Genomic DNA, 23,063 nt, shown 5'->3' on the forward strand with positions numbered 1-23,063 from the left:
AAATGAAAAATAGCAATGGGATAGATTTTCGTCTCCATTGCCTGGGTAGTAATCTGGCTGAGCAGCTCACCTGCCCTTCAAATGGAACCTGCCTGATTTTCATTCCATGAAATCAATGAAAATGACGACACCATTGCCTTTGGCCTCTGCCATGAACTCCGTACCATCGGCACTGATTCCATCTCCCTCCTCGACCACTGTCTGAGGCTGAACCATATTTCACAATCTCGGCATCCTATTCAATCCAAGATTCCAACCCTATATCCTCCATCACAAAGACCACCTACTTCTATCTCTGTAACATCACCTGCCCCTGCCCCTGCCTCATCCTGTCTGCTGCTGAAACCCTCTTTAATGCCTTTGTCACCTCTAGTGATTAAATGTTGGTGTTCAGAAAGACTTGGGTGTCCTCATACAAGAAACACAAAAAGTTAGCAAGCAGATACAGCAAGCAATTAGGAAGACAAATGGCATGTTGGCCTTTATTGCAAGGCAATTGGAGTACAAGAGTAAGGAAATCTTACAGTTGTACAGGGCATTGATGAGGCCTCACCTGGAGTACTGTGTACAGTTTTGGTCTCCTTATCTAAGCAAGGATATACTTGCCTTATAGGTGGTGCAACGAAGGTTCATTAGATTAATTCCTGGGATGAGAGGGTGGTCCTATGAAGAGAGGTTGAGTAGAATGGGCCTATACTCTCTGGAGTTTAGAAGAATGAGAGGTTATCGCATTGAAACATATAAGATTCTGAGGGGGCTTGATAGGGTAGATGCTGAGAGGTTGTTTCCCCTGGCTGGAGAGTCTAGAACAGGGAGCCATGACGTGGTGATGCCGGTGATGGACTGGGGTTGACAATTGTAAACAATTTTACAACACCAAGTTATAGTCCAGCAATTTTATTTGAAATTGACAAGCTTTCGGAGGCTTCCCCCTTCCTCAGGTGAACGGTGTGGAACATTCACCTGAGGAAGGAGGTAGCGTCCGAAAGCTTGTCAATTTCAAATAAAATTGCTGGACTATAACTTGGTGTTGTAAAATTGTTTACAATAGAACAGGGAGGGCATAGTTGCAGGTTAAGGGGTCGGCCATTCAAGACTGAGGTGAGGAGAAATTTCTTCACACAGAGGGTTGTGAATCTTTGGAATTCTCTACCCCAGAGGGCTGTGGATACTGAGTTATTGAATATATTCAAGGCTGCGATGGATAGATTTTTGGACTCTAAGGGAATCAAGTGATATGGAGATCAGGCGGGAAAGTGGAGTTGAGGTCGAAGATCAGCCATGATCTTATTGAATGGCGGAGCAGGCTCGAGGGGCTCCTATTTCTTATGTTCTTATGTTCTTAGACACGACAATTTCAATGCTCTCCTGGTCAGCCTTCTATCCTCCACCCTCCTTAAACTTCAGCTCATCTTAAACTCTGCTGCCCGTTTCCTATCCTGCGCCTAGACCCACTCATGCATCATCCCTGCCCTTGCTGACCTACATTGGCTCCCGATCCCTCAATGCCTCACATATAAAATTATCCTCCTATTATTTAAATACCTTCATGGCCTCGCCCCTCCCTATCCTCACTATTTCTGAATCCTCCTGCAGCTCTAGAAACCCCCTTCCACAAACTCCCCATTCTTCTGGCCCTGGTCTCAGGTGCATCCCTCCTCCCTTCACCCCACATTTGGCGGCCATGCCTTCAGCTGTCTAGGCCCCACACCCTGGAATTCCCTCCCTAAACCCCTCCATCTCCCTCCCTCCCTTTAAGGCACTCCATAAAACCTATCTTTTTGACCAAGCTTTTGGTCACCCCGACTAATATCTCCTTCTTTGTCTTGGTGTCCATTTTTGGTTAATTACACCTTTGAAGTGCTGTTGGACATTTTTCTATATTAAAGGCACTCTATGAATGCAAGTTGTTGTGTTAGCCTTGGCTGAGTGGTAGCACTCTCACCTCTGAGTCAGATAGTCGTGGGTTCAAGCCCCACTCCATGACCTGAGCACATAATCTCGGCTGACACTTCAAAGCAGTGCTGAGGGAGAGCTGCATTGTTGGATGTGCTGTCTTTCAGGCAACTCATTAAACTAAGACCCTGACTGCTGTTCAGCTGGATCACCAAACCAGATTATTTGGCCATTCATCTCCTTGATAATTGTGGAACCTGCGAAAATTGGCTGCCTTATTTGTCTACATTTCTCTTCAAAAATAATTCATTTGGGGCATCCTCAAAGGTGCTATATAAATGCAAGTCTTGCTTTCTTTTAAATGGAATTAGTATCACTGGGGCAGTAGGCTAGGTTGTTCAATAAGATTTATTCAGGAAATAAAACAATAAAGAGTTGAATGGTGACAGGCCTAGGTTTTAAGAATATTGAAACAAAATATGAATAATCTCTGAACATTTGAAGGAGAAATTATTATAAAAATCCTATTTATTAATTAATTATGGCTTAATTTATTTTTATATTCTCATGCCTAGCTCTAGTTTTGCAGATTGTATGAACTTATGTTAGGAACATAGAAACAGAAGTAGGCCATTCAGCCTCTCGAGCTTATTCCGTCCTTCAATTAGATTATGGCTGATCTGTATCTTAACTCCATCATGTTAAACAATTATGTGTCATGGACATGAATTTAAAATATCCTCTTAACTATCATATTTCATTTTATCTTGTTATAAAATATAACTGCTTCAACTATTAACTTTATTTATTTAGATGTGTGTAGCTGCTACCTGCGCCTGTGAGAACATCGATGACTGCCTGTGTGCAGGATTGGGAGCGTATGTTCATGCGTGTGCTGCTAATGGTATTATCGTGAGAAACTGGAGACGGGACATTTGCAGTACGTTATAATGTTGTTTACCTTGTGGGAAAATAGAATCAGAGTTAGCGGAGCTGACATTCCTCAATCCCACTCTGCCAGTGACCTGCTCTCGCGATGCTGGTGGAGAATTTGGGTTTAGGAAAGGGTCACCAAATTTAAATAAATCAGACTAGGTGCATCTTGGGCACCCGCTAGAAGGATGGGTGGTGGGGAAGCGGGTGGGGTTTGCTGGGCACAAGGAGCTGAGTCTGACAGGCACTGGGGGCAGATGTCAGCTCAAAATTCAAAAAGCTGCAGAAATCAGCCCCCTTTGTAAGAGGACGGCTGCCTCGAGTTTTGTGGGTCATTCCAGGCCAAGTCCCAGGCCTCGTCATCCCTATAGGCCCCATTTTTTTACCCCATCCCACAGTAAGCTGGATACCGGTACCTTTCTATTGTCCAAATCACTGGGAGCTCAGGAGATGGGAGCTGTTGGAATTTCAGTGGGTAGCATCATCCCACCAAATCCATCTCCTCCTCTTAAACATTAGGACATTTATGGGGCAGAAGGAACTACCATCCTCGCTCCCCCCGCGGGAAATCCCATTGGGCAGTCTTCAGAGCAGACGGCTGGTACTTTCATTTCCCACCTGATATCCAGTCACCTTTGATGATCTCACAGCTGTTTTATGCTGAACCTTTTCCCCAGACCACGAGCAAATTCATGGCTAGCTTATTTTACACCACGGCACGATTCGAAGTAAAGCAGGAGAGTTTTCCCTGATATCCTGGCCGATATTTAGCCCTCAACCAACATCACAAAAACAGATTAACTGGTCATTTATCTCATTGTTGTTTGTGGGACCTTGCAGTGCGCAAATTCGCTGCTGCATTTCCTACATTACAACAGTGACCACACTTCAAAAGTACTTCAAGTGCTTTGGGATGTCTGGAGGTCGTGAAAGGTGCTATATAAATGCAAGTTTTTTCTTTCTTTTTGGATGAACTGTGTTGGGAGCTGCCAGATAGCTGCAGGATCAGGCATCATAGATCTGGTCAGTTTCCTAAATTTGACCGCTAAAATCCTGATCTAGGATGAGCGTAAATCTAAAACAAAATCTTGCATCAATAAAGTCAGACCAGCAGGTTTCCCTCACAGCACGTTTACATGGAAATAAGTCTCCGTGAGAAATCTATTCTGTACGGATGAACGTGAGCATTTGCAAATACCTCTTTTCCTAATTGATTGATTACATTTCTATTAAGAAATCTACATACATTAGTTAGTACAGGTAGAGCATATAGCAGATTTAGAAGTAAAATGTTATGAATTATTGACAATCCTTCACAGGTGCATCAGAATAATTACTTCAAAGGGCTGTAAGGTAGTTAGCTCCTGTTCATCAAAGAAAATGTATGTATAGTCATGACCCTTACTGTTTTATCACAAGTGGCCATCCTTTTTAGAAATATATAATACTGAAATGTGTACACAACTTGCACTATGTGCACACTCATGAAAATAATGATAACGCGGATGACTCCAAACAAAATAAGACAATGAGGCAAGATTTAAAATTGTAGTAAATAGAGCCGATTAAAGCTGGGGTGCCCCACATTTGCCACATTATTTTTTTGTCATATATGGGCAGGATCGAATGCACCCCTAATTAAAAGATCCTTTAACTTATGCAGTGGAGATTAACTTATATTGTGCGGTTTGTGTGCTTATATTGCTGAGTTCTGTTTTCCAACTGTTCTCTTGTCAGTCAAAGCCATCTTAATGAAATATAGATTCATTGGGGCTCAACAGCATTATATGTTTCATTAAAATTTGCATCACTAATGAAGGTGTCATTTTTCTTTCTAGATAAACCATGTGCCAACACTCAGGTCTTTGAGAATGACATCAGAGCCTGTAACCGTACCTGTAAATCGTTATCAGAGTATGATTACACCTGCGGAGTTAAGGATGTTCCAGTTTATGGTTGTGGCTGTCCGGAGGGAAAGTACATGGACGACAATGGAGCTTGTATTGATAAATCAGACTGCTCATGTTATATTGGTGAACTGGTTATCAAAAAAGGACAAAGCGTTACTCTGAATGGTAGAACCTGGTAAGTATCTTCTTATCATATTCTACAAACGTTGAGTAAATAATTAAATATGTGTAAAAATGTAACACTGTTTCTTCATTCAGCACTTGTGAAAGTGGGAAACCTTACTGTTCAACAGTTACTACAACCACCAGTCCAGGTGAGCTGCTGTTCCTATTCCTTCCAGTGCCATCAGTATGAATAGACATTAAACTTTGAATTAAAACGGATGTTGGTTTCTAAACAAACATTGGGATTTTCTTTCTTAGGGTGTCTGAATGGAAAAATATATTTTGACTGTAGAAATGCTGACAATTTTTGTGCAAAGACATGCAGAGGACAGAATATGCCATGTGTAAGTAATATTCATGCATTCGACATTTTCAATGCTATCTTGCAAGTTTCAATGTGTCATTGATATATTAAATAAAACAAAATAATCCATGTTTTGCTGTTCCATGAATTCCAATGGAATGTCACCTCACTATTTGTCTCACTCTTGCTCACAATGGAATATAATTTGTGCAATATGTAAGATTTTGCAGAATACTGTTCCTGTACTAATCATACAATATATCATCACAGAATAAGGATAACTGTGTAAAAGTCATAGTTTTGAATTCATGCAAATCTGCATTGTTTGCTTCTCAATGGATTTAGCACGAAGTTGAAAGGAAATTGATTTTTTTTCATTGATAAAAGTCGAATAGTCATTGTGTACCTGGCTGTGTCTGTCCTGATGGTCGCATGGAGGATGACAGAGGAAGATGTGTCGCTCCTGAAGAGTGCCCTTGTTTATTTGGAGGAGAAAGTCACACTGCTGGAAGCACGATCCAAAGGGACTGCAATAAATGGTGAGATTAAACAATTAGCAAAAGTAATTAACATTACTTAACAAATGAAATAATGTATTAATTTCTGCATAACACTACATAATGTTGTTACATGGAATTACATAGAATTTACAGAACAGAAACAGGCCATTCAGCCCAACAGGTCCATGCCAGTGTTTATGCTCCACACAAGCCTTCTCCCTCCCTACTTCATCTCACCCTATCTGAATATCCTTCTATTCCTTTCTCCCTCATGTACTTATCTAGCTTTCCCTTAAAGGCATCTATGCTTTTCACCTCAACCACTCCATGTGGTAGCAAGTTTCACATTCTAACCACTCTCTGGGTAAAGAAGTTTCTCTTGAGTTCTTTATTGGATTTATTAGTGACTATCTTATATTTATGGCCACTAGTTTTGGATTCCCCCACAAGTGGAAACATCTTCTCCATGTCTACCCTATTAAACTCCTTCATAATTTTAAAGATCTCTATCATGTCATCCCTCAATCTTCTTTTTTCTAGAGAAAAGAGCCCCAACCTTTTCAGTTTTTCCTGATAGTTATAACCTCTCAGTTCTGGTATCATCCTGGTAAATCTTTTTTACACCTTCTCCAGTACCTCTATATCCTTTTTGTAATATGGAGACCAGAACGGTACACAGTATAAATGTTATTTATATTGCAGCACATGCAAGGGTGGATCCTGGAAGTGCACCAAGAATCCATGTCCAAAAGACTGCCTAGTTTATGGAGATGGCCACTATGTAACCTTTGACGGAAAAAGGTACAGCTATGATGGCAACTGTGAATATATTTTGGTTGAGGTAAGTTACAATGGGAACGAATTGTGTCTTAAAGTATTGTCTTTGTTTGACTAAAAATCATCTTAACAAAGTGTACGTATATTTCTGCTGAACAATGATATGGAATTCTATACATTATATATGTATGGTTATTAAAAATGAACTGCACCTTAGCAAATATTAATATATGGAGAACAAGATCGAACCCAAGTTTGTAAATAATATTGCACTATACATGATGGATCTTCACTAAATATTTTTCATGTTTTATGGAGATGATTTCACAGGGTAGAGCTTCCATGGACAGTAATCCATAATTTTGCAATTCATGCTGCAGTAGACAAGGTGCCTCATCTACCGTCATATCGCAATCTAATTAACTACCTATTTTCATTTGAAAATTCCTTGAAAGGTAATGTTCAGAGTATAAAGGTTCTAAACATTTGTGACAGATCAATGCACTTACACTGCCCCCAGCTGCAATGGAACCAAATTTCAAAGGAATGCAGTGCATCACTGTCATATAATTCATGGAATCATAGAAATTTACGGCACAGAAGGAGGCCATTCGGCCCATCGTGTCTGTGCTGGCCGAAAAAGAGCTTGTCAGCCTAATCCCACTTTCCAGCTCTTGGTCTGTAGCCTTCTAGGTTACAGCACTTCAACTGCATATCTAAGTACTATTTAAATGTGATGAGGGTTTCTGCCTCTACGACCCTTTCAGGCATTCCAGACCCCCACCACCCTCTGGGTGAAAATAATTCTCCTCACCTCCCCTCTAATCCTTCTACCAATTACTTTAAATCTATGCCCCCTGGTTATTGACTTCTCTGCTAAGGGAAATAGGCCCCTCATAATTTTATATACCTCAATTAAATCTCCCCTCAGCCTCCTCTGTTCCAAAGAAAACAATCCCAGCTTATCCAATCTTTTCTCACTGCTAAAATTCTCCAGTCCTGGCAACATCCTCGTAAATCTCCTCTGTATCCTCTCTAGTGCAATCACACCTTTCCTGTAATGTGGTGACCAGAACTGTACGCTGTACTCTAGCTGCGGCCTAACTAGTGTTTCATACAGTTCTAGCATAACCTCCCTGCTCTTATATTCTGTGCCTCAGCTAATAAAGGAAAGTATCCTGTATGCCTTCTTAACCACCTTATCTACCTGTCCTGCTACCTTCAGGGATCTGTGGACATGCACGCCAAGGTCCCTCTGTTCCTCTACACTTCTCACTATCCTACCATTTATTGTGTATTCCCTTGCCTTGTTTGCCCTCCCCAAAATGCTCTCCCACTAATACTCCTTCCATCTGCCCAGCTTCATTCTCCAAAACTAAGTCCAGAACTATCCCCCCCACCCCCCCCCCCCCCCCCCGACCCCTCTTGTTGGGCTTGCTTCGTACTGGCTAAAAAAAGTTCTCCTGAATGCATTTTAAGAATTCTGCGTCCTCTATACCTTTTACACTGATTGTATCCCAGTTAATATTAGGGTAGTTGATACTACCCTAATATTAAGGGTATTAATATTACTGCCCTATTGTTTTAGGGCAATAGGGTAGTAATTGTCCCTTTCCTTACCTGGTCTCTACAAATACAAACCTTGCAGATAATGTGGGAAAATGTGAAGTCATCCACTTTGGGAGGAAAAATAAAAAAAGGAAAATATTACTTGAATGGAGAAATACTACAAAATGCTGCGGTACAGAGGGATCTGGGTGTCCTCGTACATGAAACACAAAAAGTCAACATACAGGTGCAGCAGGTAATCCGGAAGGCAAATGGAATATTGGCCTTCATTTCTAGAGGGATGGAGTATAAAAGCAGGGAAGTCATGCTACAACTGTACAGGGTGCTAGTGAGACCACACCTGGAGTACTGCGTACAGTTCTGGTGCCCTTATTTAAGGAAGGACATACTTGCATTGGAGGCAGTCCAGAGAAGGTTCACTAGGTTGATTCCGGGTATGGAAGGGTTGTCTTATGAGGAAAGATTGAACAGGTTGGGTCTATACTTATTGGAGTTTAAAAGAACGAGAGGAGATCTTATTAAAACATACAAGATTCTGAGGGGACTCGATAGGGTAGATGCTGAGAGGATGTTACCCCTTATGGGGGAATGTAAAACTAGGGGACATAGTCTCAGAATAAGGGGTTGCCCGTTTAAGACGGAAATGAGGAGGAATTTCTTCTCCCAGAGGGTCGTGAATCTTTGGAATTCTTTACCCCAAAAAGCTGTGGAGACTGAGTCATTGAATACATTCAAGGCTGAGTTAGACAAATTTTTGATCAGCAAGGGAGTCAAAGGATATGGGGAAAGGGCAGGAAAGTGGGGTTGAGGTAAAAATCAGATCAGCCATGATCTCATGAAATGGCGGAGCAGGCTCGAGGGGCCGAATGGCCTACTCCTACTCCTATCTCTTATGGTCTTATAGTTCACCGATTAATTAACCGTGACTGATTTCCCCTCTCCCCCTCATTAGTCCAGGGACACGAAAGTTATTTGTAGGGTTCACTGCCTCAAGATTTGCTAACTCAGGATAGATGAAAAGGAAACCTTTTGCTCAGTATGGCTCACCACCACACTCGGTGGGTGCACTTACACACTGGTCATCTGAGGAGTTCCTTTTTGTCCAAGGATATAAAACCTCAAAGAATTAAATCTCCTCTGGCAGCGCACCAGTTAGCGCATTTGTATAAAATTCTTTTGTGTCCAATTTTAATATAGTCATTAACTAGTTTACTTTAAATATGTCAAGAATTTGATAGATAGATACAGATATCTATCTATGGCAGACTTTGTAATTTTTAGAAAGGAGAATATATCTCCTTTAGCAAAGAGTCACATCTAGGTTTGTATGAACCTCTGAATTATTATATTGCTAAGAATTAGTGATGGATATAAAACATTTACTAAATCCATATTTTGTGGTAAAAAGTTTGATCACATTCTGTAGCCACATGTATCGATGTCATTGGAAGGGATTCCAGATGACAGTCCCATCCTTGCAATCTGACCTACACTTATTGTTCAGGCTCTCTGACCTCCCCTTCCCATTGGTGGTTACTCATTACTGTATACACTTTCCCACTGCTTTTGAGTACTGTATTCTAGAAAATTGCACGGCTGGTAGAAAATCACCTGCCACTGTTAATGCAGTACTGCATAATGAGAAGTGGGGATCGAAATCTTTGGACATTAAAGGAAATGACCTCAGACAAGTGCAAGGGATATTTTATCCTTCTATATATGTGTTGCTATTTTTTAAATTACAGGGCATCCAAACCACATTGATTTGACCAAATTCAGGTTCTCTTACAGTCATTTTATTGCATCTATACTTAAGGATAGTAAACTACAGTAATAGTGTTATTTGCTCTTTATTTAGCTGGGACCTTCTTTTATTGTGAATTTACAAGCATTATTGTGATGCAATATTCATCATATTGATATGTTATAAACCTACAAATTATTGAATTAGCTTAATTATTAAACTATGTTAGAGTACCACCATGCAAATTCCATTTGTGATTCACTTTTGTCTTTAGGATCGATGCAATCAAGGAAATAGCACACTCCAAATAATAATCGAGAGTGTCCCATGCTGTGAAAATGGAGTGACATGTTCAAGAAATATCAGAATTTTACTTGAGGTATGTGTTTCTAGTTTATTAATCTGTAATTACTAAAATGATCTAAAATGTTGTATTACAATATTTGCCTTTATTTCTAACACGTAAATTGTAAACATGCATTATTTTAAACACATTATAAATCATTGGGATTCTTTTAGGGTAAAGAATTCAATCTAATTGATGGAAGAGTGGTTAGAGCCGAGAAGTCTCATGGTCAAACCCAGTGCAAAGATGATTCCTATTCACTTCACACTGTTGGCCTCTATTTAATCCTTACATTTTCTAATGGCATCACTGTGATATGGGACAAACGCACAAGAGTTTCAATCACACTGGATCCAAGATGGAAGGTATGTATATGGTTCAAAACTTAATATTTCCTTATTTGTACTTATTTATTAATACAAGAAACACATTAGTAAATACTAACCATTGCAGGCATTAAGGACTTGTTTGTTTGCAGAAACAATGATCCTCATCTCATATTATGTACAATTATACTGTAGAACATTATAGTGATAAAGATTACAGAATGTTGAAAGTAAATACATGGATATTCAGCAGGTCTGAGGAAACAAATAATACATTTAATTTGTGCTAGTTTGGGATGTGATGTAGAATTGTATCAAAAGGGTTAAAGTAAAGCTATCCTGCCACTGAAGGTGAGTTAAAGCAGTTGATTGATTCCCGCAACTCACAAGCGCTGTTAGCACACAGAGTTACAGTGTTTTTGTACAGTTGAAGGATGAAACACTTGGTTATTCGGTGGATGAGAATTTCCCGGCAGAAGCTTTAGTTCTTCTATAAAGTTGTTTTTGAAGACGACATCTACCTGCCAACTATCATGTTTCATTACAAATATACGAATAATCTTTTATCATTCTCAAAAATAAAATATCAACCCTATGGCTAGCTGGGTGAAATAACATAAGGGCAACTTGCCTGCTTTTGTGTTCCTGGCACAAAGCATAGCACATCAGGAGCTGATGTCATAATGTTGGATATGGAGGATAGCGTTGTCGACCTCTTTGTGGCCCACCCCTTAGATCGCCTCCCCTCCCAGGATGGTCCCGCCGGCTGACACAATGTGGGAGCCAGCCACTTTTCTCGCCCATCCCCAGCGAACCGGTGAGCTGCAGCGAGGTGCCTGCTTGGCACTCACAACTCATTGACAGCACGAGGCCCAGGCCTCAAAATGGCTCGGGCCTCATACTGGTACCAGCGGGTGGGGGAGCAGATGCTCCGCTGGCTTCGTGCCCATTTTGGGAACTACGTTAAAATTGGCCCCCTTGAATATTTAAAAACTATGTCAATATTATACTGATTAAGATTTACAAAATTAACATATATATATATATATTTATTTCAGAACAAAATATGTGGTCTGTGTGGAAATTTCAATGGTGATGTTGCAGATGATTTAACAACTAAAGGAAACTCTTTAGTGACCAGCACTTTGGAATTTGGAAATAGCTGGAAGTCTTCACTGTCATGTTCTGACACAATAAATCAAACATTCCCTTGTGAAAGAAACCCCTACTGTTTAGCATGGGCTCAAAGGAAGTGCAGCATAATGAAGGATGCAATATTTCAAAAATGCCATAAAAAGGTGAGATATAGTCTAATATATTACTTTTAATTGGAGTGAAGCCTCTTGCAAGGTACTCTTGTGACTTCTGACACTGTGGTACAACATTCTTATCAGGTTGACCCAACCCCATACTATGACGCCTGTGTTCAAGAAGCTTGTGCCTGTGACTTGGAAGGGAAATATCTGGGTTTCTGTACCGCTGTTGCAGTGTATGCAGAAGCTTGTAATAAAGCTGGTGTTTGTATTAACTGGAGAACACCAGACTTGTGCCGTAAGTATTTGCATTAATAATAACTGAGGAGCACTTGTCATGATAATTTAATATATATTTGCATGTATTGGCTCAGATGTTTATTGCAGGATGTAGCAAACACAGTAAAAATAATACATACAGAGCAAAATTACTTTTGCTCTGTACAAGAGACTGCTAGCTCAAATTGAGGCATAGAGAACTGGAGATAGCCATGTGATACGGATAGGAAATAGGTTAGGAGCTCGGCCATTGGGATAAAAGGGACATTGTTGGGTCGTTGAACAATGTCAAGTGATGTCCCCAAAGATTGGTACTGGGGTTCCAGCTTTTCACTATATAGAAATGACCTGGATTTGGGAATAGAAGGGAGTATAGTTAGGTATGCTGGGATGTATAGTGAAATGTGCAGAAGACAGAAGAAAATTGCTTAGCGACAAAGATAGATGAAATGACTGGAAAGCTTAAAGTAGCAAAATGTACAGTAGTGTACTTTGGAGATAAGAATGGCAGGTAAGATTATAATTTAAATAAGTGCTGGGAGATTTGATGAACAAAGGGATTTAGAAGTCCAGGGAGATGGGTGATTAAAAATAGCTCGGAAGTGCATAAAGTAATCAAAAAACCTGGGCTTCATCATAAGAGTTATACAATAGAAAAGCAAAAATTACTACTGAAGTTACACCGAGTAGTGGTGAGACCTCTCTTGGAATAGTAAGGCTAATTCTGTGCTCATAGGGAGTGCATTGCAAGAAATCGCAAGTATGTAATTTATGATTTTTTGTCCATTTATTTTAATGGGTAGAAAATCATAAGCTGTGTGCCTGCAATTTCAATTGATGCTATCTCTTTGAGCAACACTTCCATTGGGAACATAGGAATATGGAACCAGCCCTTCTGTGTTCAGATTTGGATGCCCATCTTAAGAATTATATATTGGCCTTGGAGAAAGTCAGGTGACAACTTATCAGGATATTACCTGGAATGAAGGGACTGAGTTACCAGGAGAGGCCTGGTAAACTTGGGTTATATTGCCTGGAGATATGTTGGTTAGAGGTGATCTAACCAAGGTGTTTAAAATAATGAAGGAAATTGACAGAGTGGATAAGGACTGATTCTTCCCATTAGTTGGGGAATTCAGAACAAAGGGATATAATCTTAAATTTGAGCTAGATTGGTTAAAAATGAATCCAGAAATAATTTCTTTACACAAAGGCTTGTGAGAATATGAAATGCACTGTCCCTGAAGGGCGTGGATATAAAGTCAATCAAGCCTTTAAAAAGAAGCTAAATACTTAGTAAAGGTATTAAGGGATATAAAAAAAAGCAAGGAATTTGGATTAAGAAGATAAAGCTGCCTTTTCTAACATAAAATTTATAGCCAGCTCCTTGGGTCAAATGGTTTCCTTCTGTTTCTATAATAAACAATATTTTCACAATATTAAGATTTTATGTGATTTTTTCATTGATTATGTAATTTGCTTTAATTGACCAAACAGAATAAATGTGACTACATATTAACTCCAATTTTGCAGCTGTATATTGTGACTATTATAACAGACCTGATGAGTGCAGCTGGCACTATCATCCATGTGGAACATTAACAACAAAAACATGCTCGGGCCATTACATTGGAAAGAAGTTCTCTCCAATACTTGAAGGTTTAAACTACATTATTATCCATTTATATCTAAGATAGTATTCCTATTTTTGTGATTATATATTTTATGTTTAGTTAATAATTAGCATTTCTTTCACATGAAATCATTATGCTATTACTTTTGTCATATATATTCTACAGCTTGATAAAAATGTAAAAGAATATTTCTGATAATTTCTATGAAACAAAATAACTTTAATTTGCTCAATATTTAATGGGATTTGACAATTTTGAGGTACTGATTATCATTCCGAATAACTAATTATCTGTGGGAGAATCATAAATGGGAAAAAAAGTTTGGAATCCCATGACTTACTGTAAGCACAGATATAATGTGACTATAAGCGTAGATAGGTTCAACAGTGACTATATAATTCAGAAATTGTTAACATCACACACTGCTTTTTGTTATTTAATATAGGCTGTTATGCAAAGTGCCCAAAGAGTGCTCCTTATTTGGATGAGAATACAATGAAGTGCGTTAACATAACTCAATGCACATGTTATTATAATGGAGAAATATTGCATCCAGGTGAAACAACAATGAATGACTGTGAAGAATGGTAAAGTATCCATAAAAAAGAATTTCATTATTTCACCAATCTCTGCTTCTAATGTACAATGTAAAAGTTAGAATTGTAATTAAATATGGGTGAACGGTGGGTTACTTTTGATTGTCGTGAATTATAACTCACATGCTGGAACACGTTTTACTCAGTGGAACTTAAGATCACAAGACAGATATGGGCATATCTATAGATAGGAAAGCCATTTGGCCGATCCAAGATCATCCAGATAAAAATTAAACTACAGTACCCTCCCCCCATCGCAACAACAGCAACTTGAAATTCTATGGAACGTTTCCAAAGAATATCATAAAATTTAGAAGGAAGTGGATACTGAGCAGGAGTTGGGAGAAGAGTCAGGGGAAGTAATCAAAGGCATGAATGAAGAAGCAGGTTTTGAGGAGACTTTTGATATCTGTTTTGTGAATCATGTTTTGTGTGTGTGTGAGCATAGGATGAGAATAGAATTGGCATAGCTGAGATGCTCGTTGTGGTCAGAGACAGAGACCTGTGATGCTGGGGTTTGTACCTCCTACACGTTACCCTGAGATTTCCAGTGTATCCAAGGGGATATGAAGAGTCTTCACCTACAATAGTGCAGGCATTGTGATGGCATGAGGTGAGGGGAGAGGGGCCTAATGACACTCCCCCCACAATTCATTCTAGGAATGTTGATTGGATGCCCATATGGAGAGGCACCAAAAGAGACTGTCAGTAGCACTTGTGCCAGGCCCTGTCATATTGGAGGCTCTGAGAGGACAAGCTCAAGGAGGCCTAAAAACATGTGTTTTTCTTTCCACACATGGACTCATTGAATTCACAGGCTGGAGCCCTTCTAACTGCTGTGTTGGACAGAAGCCACAGGGCCCCAGAGACAGTGGCCATTATTGCCGCTGTGGATCTCTTGAGGCTTGAAGCAGTGACTGGCTTTCTGTCCCCAATTCTGGGTGCAGACCCCCCCCCCCCAGCCATGAACATGTCAATGCCTTACAAATAATATGAACCCACAATTCCAGGCAGTTCAGGTCAGGTCAGGTCACATGCAGTGCATTTAGTACCTACGCATGGAGCAGGAGGGAATATCAGGGCTGGATGTTTTGTCGTTACCGTTGACTTAAAAATATATAAACATTGTTAACAAGATAACAAAAGATATGTATGAGAAGTATTTCCACTAGTAGATAGGTGCCGCAATGAAGTTTTTTGCATTTGCCTACACCATCATCGTTGACATGACAGAGAAAAATATCAGCAACATCTACAAATACCCCAATGGGCTACAATGTTTGGTGCCAACAGTTTTACATAATTCAATCAAAAAAGTAAATATAATTAAAATATTTCATTCAGGTTTTTGTTAATAAGAATTAGAACAAAAATGTTTTTTTTTACCTTTTTATTGGATGCTGAAGACACATTTATGAAGCCATTGTACAAATGGGATGTACAATCGCATATCTACTTTATGAAGCCACTGTACATTTTGATTCCACAGTGCTTGCGGGAGAAGTGCATTGAAATTCCCAGGTTTCTTGGCGTGACTGTGCTTGCACTAGGGGCAGTGTGGGCCAGGGGGCTGAGACAATGATCTGAAGTCTTTTCCTCTTTTGTTTTACAGTAAATGCAACAATGGAAATGTTACATGTACAAGTAAGTAAATTTTTATTTTAGTATACAGTTAATGTGTGTTCTATAATAGATCAATATGGTGGTATCCTCAAGGATATATAGTTACATCATATCAATACAATAGCTAGTGCAACATACCAATTTAATTTTTAAATAACACGTTAAAGAAAATAACAATGTAAGAACATAAGAAATAGGAGCTGGAGTAGGCCATATGGCCACTCAAGCCAGCTTCGCCATTCAATCAGATCATGGCTGATCTTCAACCTCAACTCCACTTTACTGCCTGATCTCCATATCCCTTGATTCCACTAGAGTCCAAAAATCTATCTATCACAGTCTTGAATATACTCAGCAACTCAGCATCCACAGCCCTCTGGGGTAGAGAATTCAAAAGATTCACAACCCTCAGTGAAGAAATTCTTCCACACCTTAGTCTTAAATGGCCGACCCCTTATCCTGTGACAATGCCCTCTAGTTCTAGACTCTCAGCCCAGGGGAAACAACCCCTCAGCATCTACCCTGTCAAGCCCCCTCAGAATCTTATATGCTTCAATGAGATCATCTCTCATTCTTCTAAACTCCAAAGAGTAAAGGCCCATTCTACTTAACCGCTCCTCATAGGACAACACTCTCATCCCAGGAAGTAATCTAGTGAAGCTGCATTGCACTGCCTCTAAGGCAAGTATATCCTTCCTTAGATAAGGAGACCAAAACTGTATGCAGTACTCCAGCTGAGGTCTTACCAAAGCCCTGTACAATTGTCATAAGACTTCCTTATTCTTGTACTCCAACCCCCTTGCAATAAAGGCCAACATGCCATTTCCTTTCCTAATTGTCTGCTGTACCTGCATGCTAACTTTTTTGTTCCTTGTACCAGGACACCCAAGTCTCTCTGGACTCCAATATTTGATAGTTTTTCACCATTTAAAAAGTACTCTGTTTTTCTATTCTTCCTACCAAAGTGAATAACCTCACATTTCCCCACATTATACTCCATCTGCCACCTTCTTGCCTACTCCATTAACGTGTCTATATCCCTTTGCAGACTCTTTATGTCCTTCTCACAGCTTACTTTCCCACCTAGCTTTGTATCGTCAGCAAACTTGGATACATTACACTCAGTCCCTTCATCCAAGTCATTAATATAGATTGTAAATAGCTGAGGTCCAAGCACCGATCCTTGCGGCACCCCACTGGTTACAGCCTGCCAACCTGAAAATGACCCATTTATCCCTACTCTCTGTTTTCTGTCCGTTAACCAATCCTCTATCCATGCTAATATGTTACCCCTAGACCCATGAGCCCTTATCTTGCGCAACAACCTTTTATGTGACACCTTATCGAATGACTTTTGAAAATCCGAAGACACATACAAAATATTTGTTTAACACATCTGCCATTTCCTGATTCCCCATTATAATTTCTCTTGTGTCAGCCTCCAAGGGACCAACATTTACTTTTGCTACTCTCTTCCTTTTTACATACTTGTAGAAGCTCTTACAATCCGTTTTTATATTTCTTGCTAGTTTATTTTCATATTCTAATTCCTCCATTTTTATAAATGTTTTGGTCATCATTTGCTTGTTTCTAAAACTTTCCCAATCCTCAGGCTTACTACTCTTCTTGGCATCATTATAGGCCTCTTCTTTTAACCTAATACTATCCTTAACTTCTTTAGTAAGCCACGTGTGGGTCACTTTTCCTGTGGAGTTTTTATTTCTCAATGGAATGTATATTTGTTGAGAATATTGAAATATTTCTTTAAACGTTTGCCCAGCTTTTGAACCGTCACACCCTTTAATTTAATTTCCTAATCTACCTTAGCCAACTCGCCCCTCATACCTATGTAATTGGCTTTATTTAAGCTTAGGACTCTAGTTTCAGACTTAAGTGCATCACTCTCAAACTCAATGTGAAATTCTATCATATTATGATCACTCTTCCCCAGAGGTTGTTTACTGTGTGTTTACTAATTAACCCTGTCTCATTACACAATACAAGATCTAAAATAATCTGTTCTCTGGTTGGTTCCATGACATATTGCTCTGAGAAACCATCTCAAATGCATTCCATGAACACATCCTCCAAACTACCTTTGCCAATTTAGTTTGCCTGGTCTATATCAAGATTAAAGTCCGCCATGATTACTGCATTACCTTTGTTACAAGCTCCTATTATTTCATGATTAATACTCTGTCCAACGGTATAGCTAATGTTAGGAGGCCTATAAACTACTACCACCAGTGTTTTCTGCCCCTAATGCTTGAAATTACAGAAATTTAGCTGAAAACAAACCACTGATGGCCCCTTGAGAATGAGTGATGGCAACGGAACATGAGCAACTCCAAGGTCAACTTGGAGGAGGCCACTAGCTTCACCCTCCCCTAAATCATCAAAGCTCTTTTCACCAATAATACCCAGTGTGAGTTCCTAACAAGCTGTAAGTGGATGGACCATTTGTGCTTGTCTCACATTCTGCCTTTGCTCCCATCTCTTATAAGCCAAGAAGTCGTGTTGAGATGCTAGAAGTACGTACAGTGACACCAAAATAGATAGCCTCCTTCAATCACGTGTGTGAATAAATGAACACACATCATTCGACCACGTTGTGTTGGAAGGATTGGCCAGGAGTGTCCTTGGAGCTGCTCATGCTCCACTGCCATAACTTTGCAAGAAGGGTGCTGGCAATCACAATTACACGGGCTTTCTGCCACGCTCCTGGTGAAGCGGGAGCTGTTCCAACGAAATTCCCAGCCATTGTTTTTGTGGAGCCCTTTTGAGATGTCAATGTGAGAGTGGTATATTGCAGCTTGGATGCGTGCCCTGCTGAGGGGCACCAGTAAATAGGCAATGTTTAGAAAGACAAGACTCTAAGGCATTCATTTTTGGACCACCCATCTGCTATATGGTACCGTTGGGCAGGGTTCTTAAAATTGTCATTATGAAGCTGGGGAGAAAGGTCAGGAGACATTTCTTTACACAGAAGGTTGTTGGAGCTTGGGACGCTTCACCACAGGGAGTGGTTGAGGCTGAGAATATTGCATCTTTTAAGAGAAAATTGGATCAATATTTGAAACAGTGGATGAAATAGGGCCACGGGGAGAAAGCAGGGCAGTGGGATCAGTGCTGTAAACGTCTATGATTCTACAGCCTGTCATTTTCTTCCACATTTGTTGCTAGGTGTTTCAGGGGCTGGAGATAGTGTTGACCGAAGCTGCCACCTCTTTCCAGGCATGCTGCACTATTCTCCTCTAGGACAGGTGCCTTAGCGTGCCAAATAAAGCAGCATTTTTCAATGCCTGCCTTGATAGCAACACCCACATTCTGAGAATGAATTTTAAAAAAATAAGCAGACAAATCAACAAGTGGATCTATTTAATAGCTGTTGTTATTTTTTTCATCCTTACTTGCACAAGAATAAAATTAAAATTGGCATATGGTAAAAATCTGTAAGTGCTGTCTTCAGTACTTTGACTGTTTCTCTTGTTCTTCAGAAATAACAACTACAACAGTTGTGACAACCACCAGCTCCACAACTGGTAAGTGATGAATTCTTTTATATATATATATATATATATATTACAAGGCTTTTGACACAGATGTGCTCAAGACCCATTGAAGGCCATCATTTCACCGATCTAACCATGTAGCCAATTCCTGCTGGAAAATAGAACAGTGACATTATGATAGATAGATTTCCATTCAATTTGCATATTTTTATGTTTCAGGAGTCAAAGGTCAATAGTTCATAAACCATCATCGTGATCTCTGTCTCTTCTAACATAAAATATGCATGTTGAATAGAAATATCTATCAGGGAGGGATTAAATTACAGGCAGATTCAGTTAAGAACTGCACATTTCCCATTATTATCTTTATAGCTGTGGTGTAGATAACTTACAGTAAAACACTTTAATAGATATAGATAATCATGTTGTTTTTGACCACAGCTGAGTCTATTGCCTGTTCCACAACTATTTCCACATCGTTCACCTGAGGAAGGGGGTAGCCTCCGAAAGCTTGTGAATTTAAAATAAAATTGCTGGACTATAACTTGGTGTTGTAAAATTGTTTACAATTGTCAACCCCAGTCCATCACCGGCATCTCCACATCATGTTCCACAACTAGTAAGAGACATTTTACAGCATTGGTACTGCTATATTTTTGCTTTTTTTTCCAGCCTTCTCACCATAGATTATTGTAACTTCCCCATCTCCTGTCTCCTCATGTAAATCCTAGGCCTCTAACCAACATATCTCCAGGCAATATAACCCAAGTTTACCAGGCCTCTCCTGGTAACTCAGTCCCTTCATTCCAGGTAATATCCTGATAAGTTGTCACCTGACTTTCTCCAAGGCCAATATATAATTCTTAAGATGGGCATCCAAATCCCTTTGGTTGTGCACTCCTATCTCTTGGAGAAGAAGCATCAAGGATAGAGAGCGCGATAATATGACATGCACATGGAATTTGCTACCTCCATGTATGAATTTACATTCATGACTTAGTCTCAGATAAACTAGGAGGGTCAGTGGAGTCAGAGCAGGCAGCTCAGACATTACAGATTGAATTAGACAAAATATATAAGTGGACAGAACAATGGCAGATGAAATTTAGTAAAGACAGGCATAAATGACTGACATCAGAAACAAAAATGGGCAACGTACATACTCCATGAGTGGCATTAAGTAGCTAAGGATGAAGTTGAAAGAGACATATGAGTCTTAGCAGATTTGAATCTCAGCATGTCCAACCAATGCACAGCAGAAATCAACACAGCCAATAGAATACTGAACTATATAATCAAAACAGTAGCATGCGAGTCAGAAGTCAAAACTGTATAAGGCTGTAGATGGAGCACGCCTTGTGTATTATGTCCAGTTCTGGTCACTGAAACACAAGGGAAACATTCAAATGTTGGAGGTGGTGCAGAGAAGAGCCACAAGACTGATCCCTAGTCTTCGAGATCTGAGTTCTGAGGAAAAAATGGAGATGCTTGGGATCTTGAACCTTAAAAGGAGGCATGGAGAGGTATATATGATCAGCCCGATGTCTTAAAACATATTTGCCTGATAAAAGTTACACACCTTGAATGGGTAATAATATCAAGCACACAAAGCAATAATAGTTAATAGCTACAGTTAATGTTTTCAGCATTATTTGTTGACCAGTATCAATAAAAGATTTTTGTTGTTGAAACTCTGTGTGATAAATTTTCAACATGCCGCCCGGGTGCAAAACTGGCATTGTGGATCTGCCGTCCATTACAAAAACTGCCCAATTCTCATTTCCATTGAAAATCTACCCCTCTACATACTCTAGAAACTGTTGTGAGTGTAGTGGCTTCAAATATTTTGGTTTTTTTCTTCAAAAGGAACAACAACAACAAAAGGGACCACAGCCACAACTAGTTCTACTGCCAGTTCTACAACTGGTGAGTAATGGTTTCTTTCAATATATATAAACTGGACTCCTGACTCATTATACTTTTATCCCATCTTCAACCTCCAGAGTAGGGAAAGACCAGAATTTCACTCTTTTAACTATTTAATCCATTCCTTCTTGATGGGACCATAGTTTTGAGGACAAAATGGACTAGAAATAGAGCCGAGTAGAGCCCGTTATTTCGCGCTACACTGCCTCCCGAAGTGCCAAGATGGCGTCTTGGCTGCACACGCACGTTTCCTGCGTGATGTGCGCTGGACGCCATCTTGGTATAGGTACTAGTGCATGCGCAAATACTGAATGTTGGTAGCACGTAAAGTACAATCAGTGAGCAACGCTGATTTAAAGTGCTAGACACCATTTTGGACCTTAACACTCAACTCAATGCACAGTCTTAACCACGCACACCTGAACATGTCTTATAATGCCTGGAGGACCCCCCCCCCCCCCCTACCAGCGCTATTTAAAGTGACTATGCAGGTGTTGCAGGTTAATTGCTGGATTATTGCTTCAGGCTGCTGATGGAATAGGATGTGTTTTTTGAAGCTCCCTATAGTTACTGAGAGTTCCAAGAGTACATTTCAGAGTGGTTCAGAAAGTTACAACCGTAGTTGAACAACATTACTGCCAACCATGGGTGGTCTGCTAGGGCTCCCAGTGGGCATTGAGCATGACTGGAAGCATGCAGAGAGGCCATGCAGAGCAGGTCAAGCTGCAAGGAGACGGAGGACGAGGAGGCGCAGGGCACTGAGCAGGAGGCCGTATCCAATGAGGGCCTTCCAGGACCAATTCTCTTACCTCAACATGACCGAGGAGGATTGCATCTGACGGCTGAGCTTCACCAAGGAAGCCGTGACCGAGATCTGTCAACTGGTACGGTCACAACTGCAACCTCAGAGCAGGGCAAGGACAGCATTGCCTGTGGCTGTGAAGGTAACCATGGCACTGAACTTCCACGGCTCAGGATCATTTCAGGCCTCTGTTGGCGACATGTGCAACATCTCGCAGTATGCAGTGCACTGCTGCATAAAGGAGATCATAGACACACTGTAAGAGACGAGGAACAAGTTCATCACCTTCCCTCTTGACAGAAACAAGTAGAAAGTGCGAGCACAGGGATTCGCTCGCATTGCTGGCTTCCCCATGTGCAGGGTGCCATTGACTGCACGCATGTTGCCCTGCGTGCTCCACATATCAACTCGGCCGTCTCCGTCAACCGAAAGGGCTTCCACTACCTGAACGTGCGGCTGGTGTGCGACCACACGCATCGAATCATAGAGGTCGTGCTCGTTACCCTGGGAGCAGCCACGATGCCTTCGTCTTGCGGCAGTCCAACTTGCCAGCTATCTTTCACCCTCCTCAGCAAGTCAAAGGCTAGTTCCTGGGTGACAACGACTAGCCTCTCATGTCGTGGCTCATGACACCAGTCAGAGACCCATGTACACATGCACAGCAGGCCAACAATGAGAGCCATGCTGCCATACGCAACATCATGGAGCATATCATAGGCTCCCTGAAAAAACGCTTCCGCTGCCTGGACCGGTCTGGAGGAGCCCTGCAGCACTCCGCTGACCGGGTGGGCAGATTTGTGGTGGTATGCTGCATGCTGCACAATCTCACCATCATGAGGGACCAGCCCTTGCCACCAATGCCAGAGGTGAAGGAGGAGGAGGCTGAGGAGGAAGAGGCTGAGGAGGAGGATGGGGAGGAGTCGGATGAGGAAGCGGAGGAAGCGGAGGGCTCTGCGTGCTCGCCTAAT

The 23,063-nt window shown here is 40.6% G+C and overlaps 1 protein-coding gene across 1 annotated transcript in view; it reads left to right on the forward strand.

Annotated features, from left to right (window-relative positions):
• The window catches only part of LOC137341480 (mucin-2-like), a 336,358-nt gene that overhangs the window by 120,864 nt on the left and 192,431 nt on the right, over positions 1-23,063 (forward strand). The window contains 15 exon segments of the mRNA XM_068004585.1: positions 2,710-2,836; positions 4,668-4,914; positions 4,998-5,053; positions 5,163-5,248; positions 5,596-5,747; positions 6,411-6,549; positions 10,073-10,177; positions 10,318-10,509; positions 11,529-11,768; positions 11,865-12,021; positions 13,536-13,661; positions 14,082-14,223; positions 15,845-15,876; positions 19,353-19,397; positions 21,234-21,293. Of these exon segments, the coding sequence (XP_067860686.1) occupies positions 2,710-2,836; positions 4,668-4,914; positions 4,998-5,053; positions 5,163-5,248; positions 5,596-5,747; positions 6,411-6,549; positions 10,073-10,177; positions 10,318-10,509; positions 11,529-11,768; positions 11,865-12,021; positions 13,536-13,661; positions 14,082-14,223; positions 15,845-15,876; positions 19,353-19,397; positions 21,234-21,293 (1,906 nt within the window).

This window comes from Heptranchias perlo, chromosome 24 (genome assembly GCF_035084215.1).
Source record: "Heptranchias perlo isolate sHepPer1 chromosome 24, sHepPer1.hap1, whole genome shotgun sequence".
In the NCBI taxonomy this organism is placed as follows: domain Eukaryota; kingdom Metazoa; phylum Chordata; class Chondrichthyes; order Hexanchiformes; family Hexanchidae; genus Heptranchias; species Heptranchias perlo.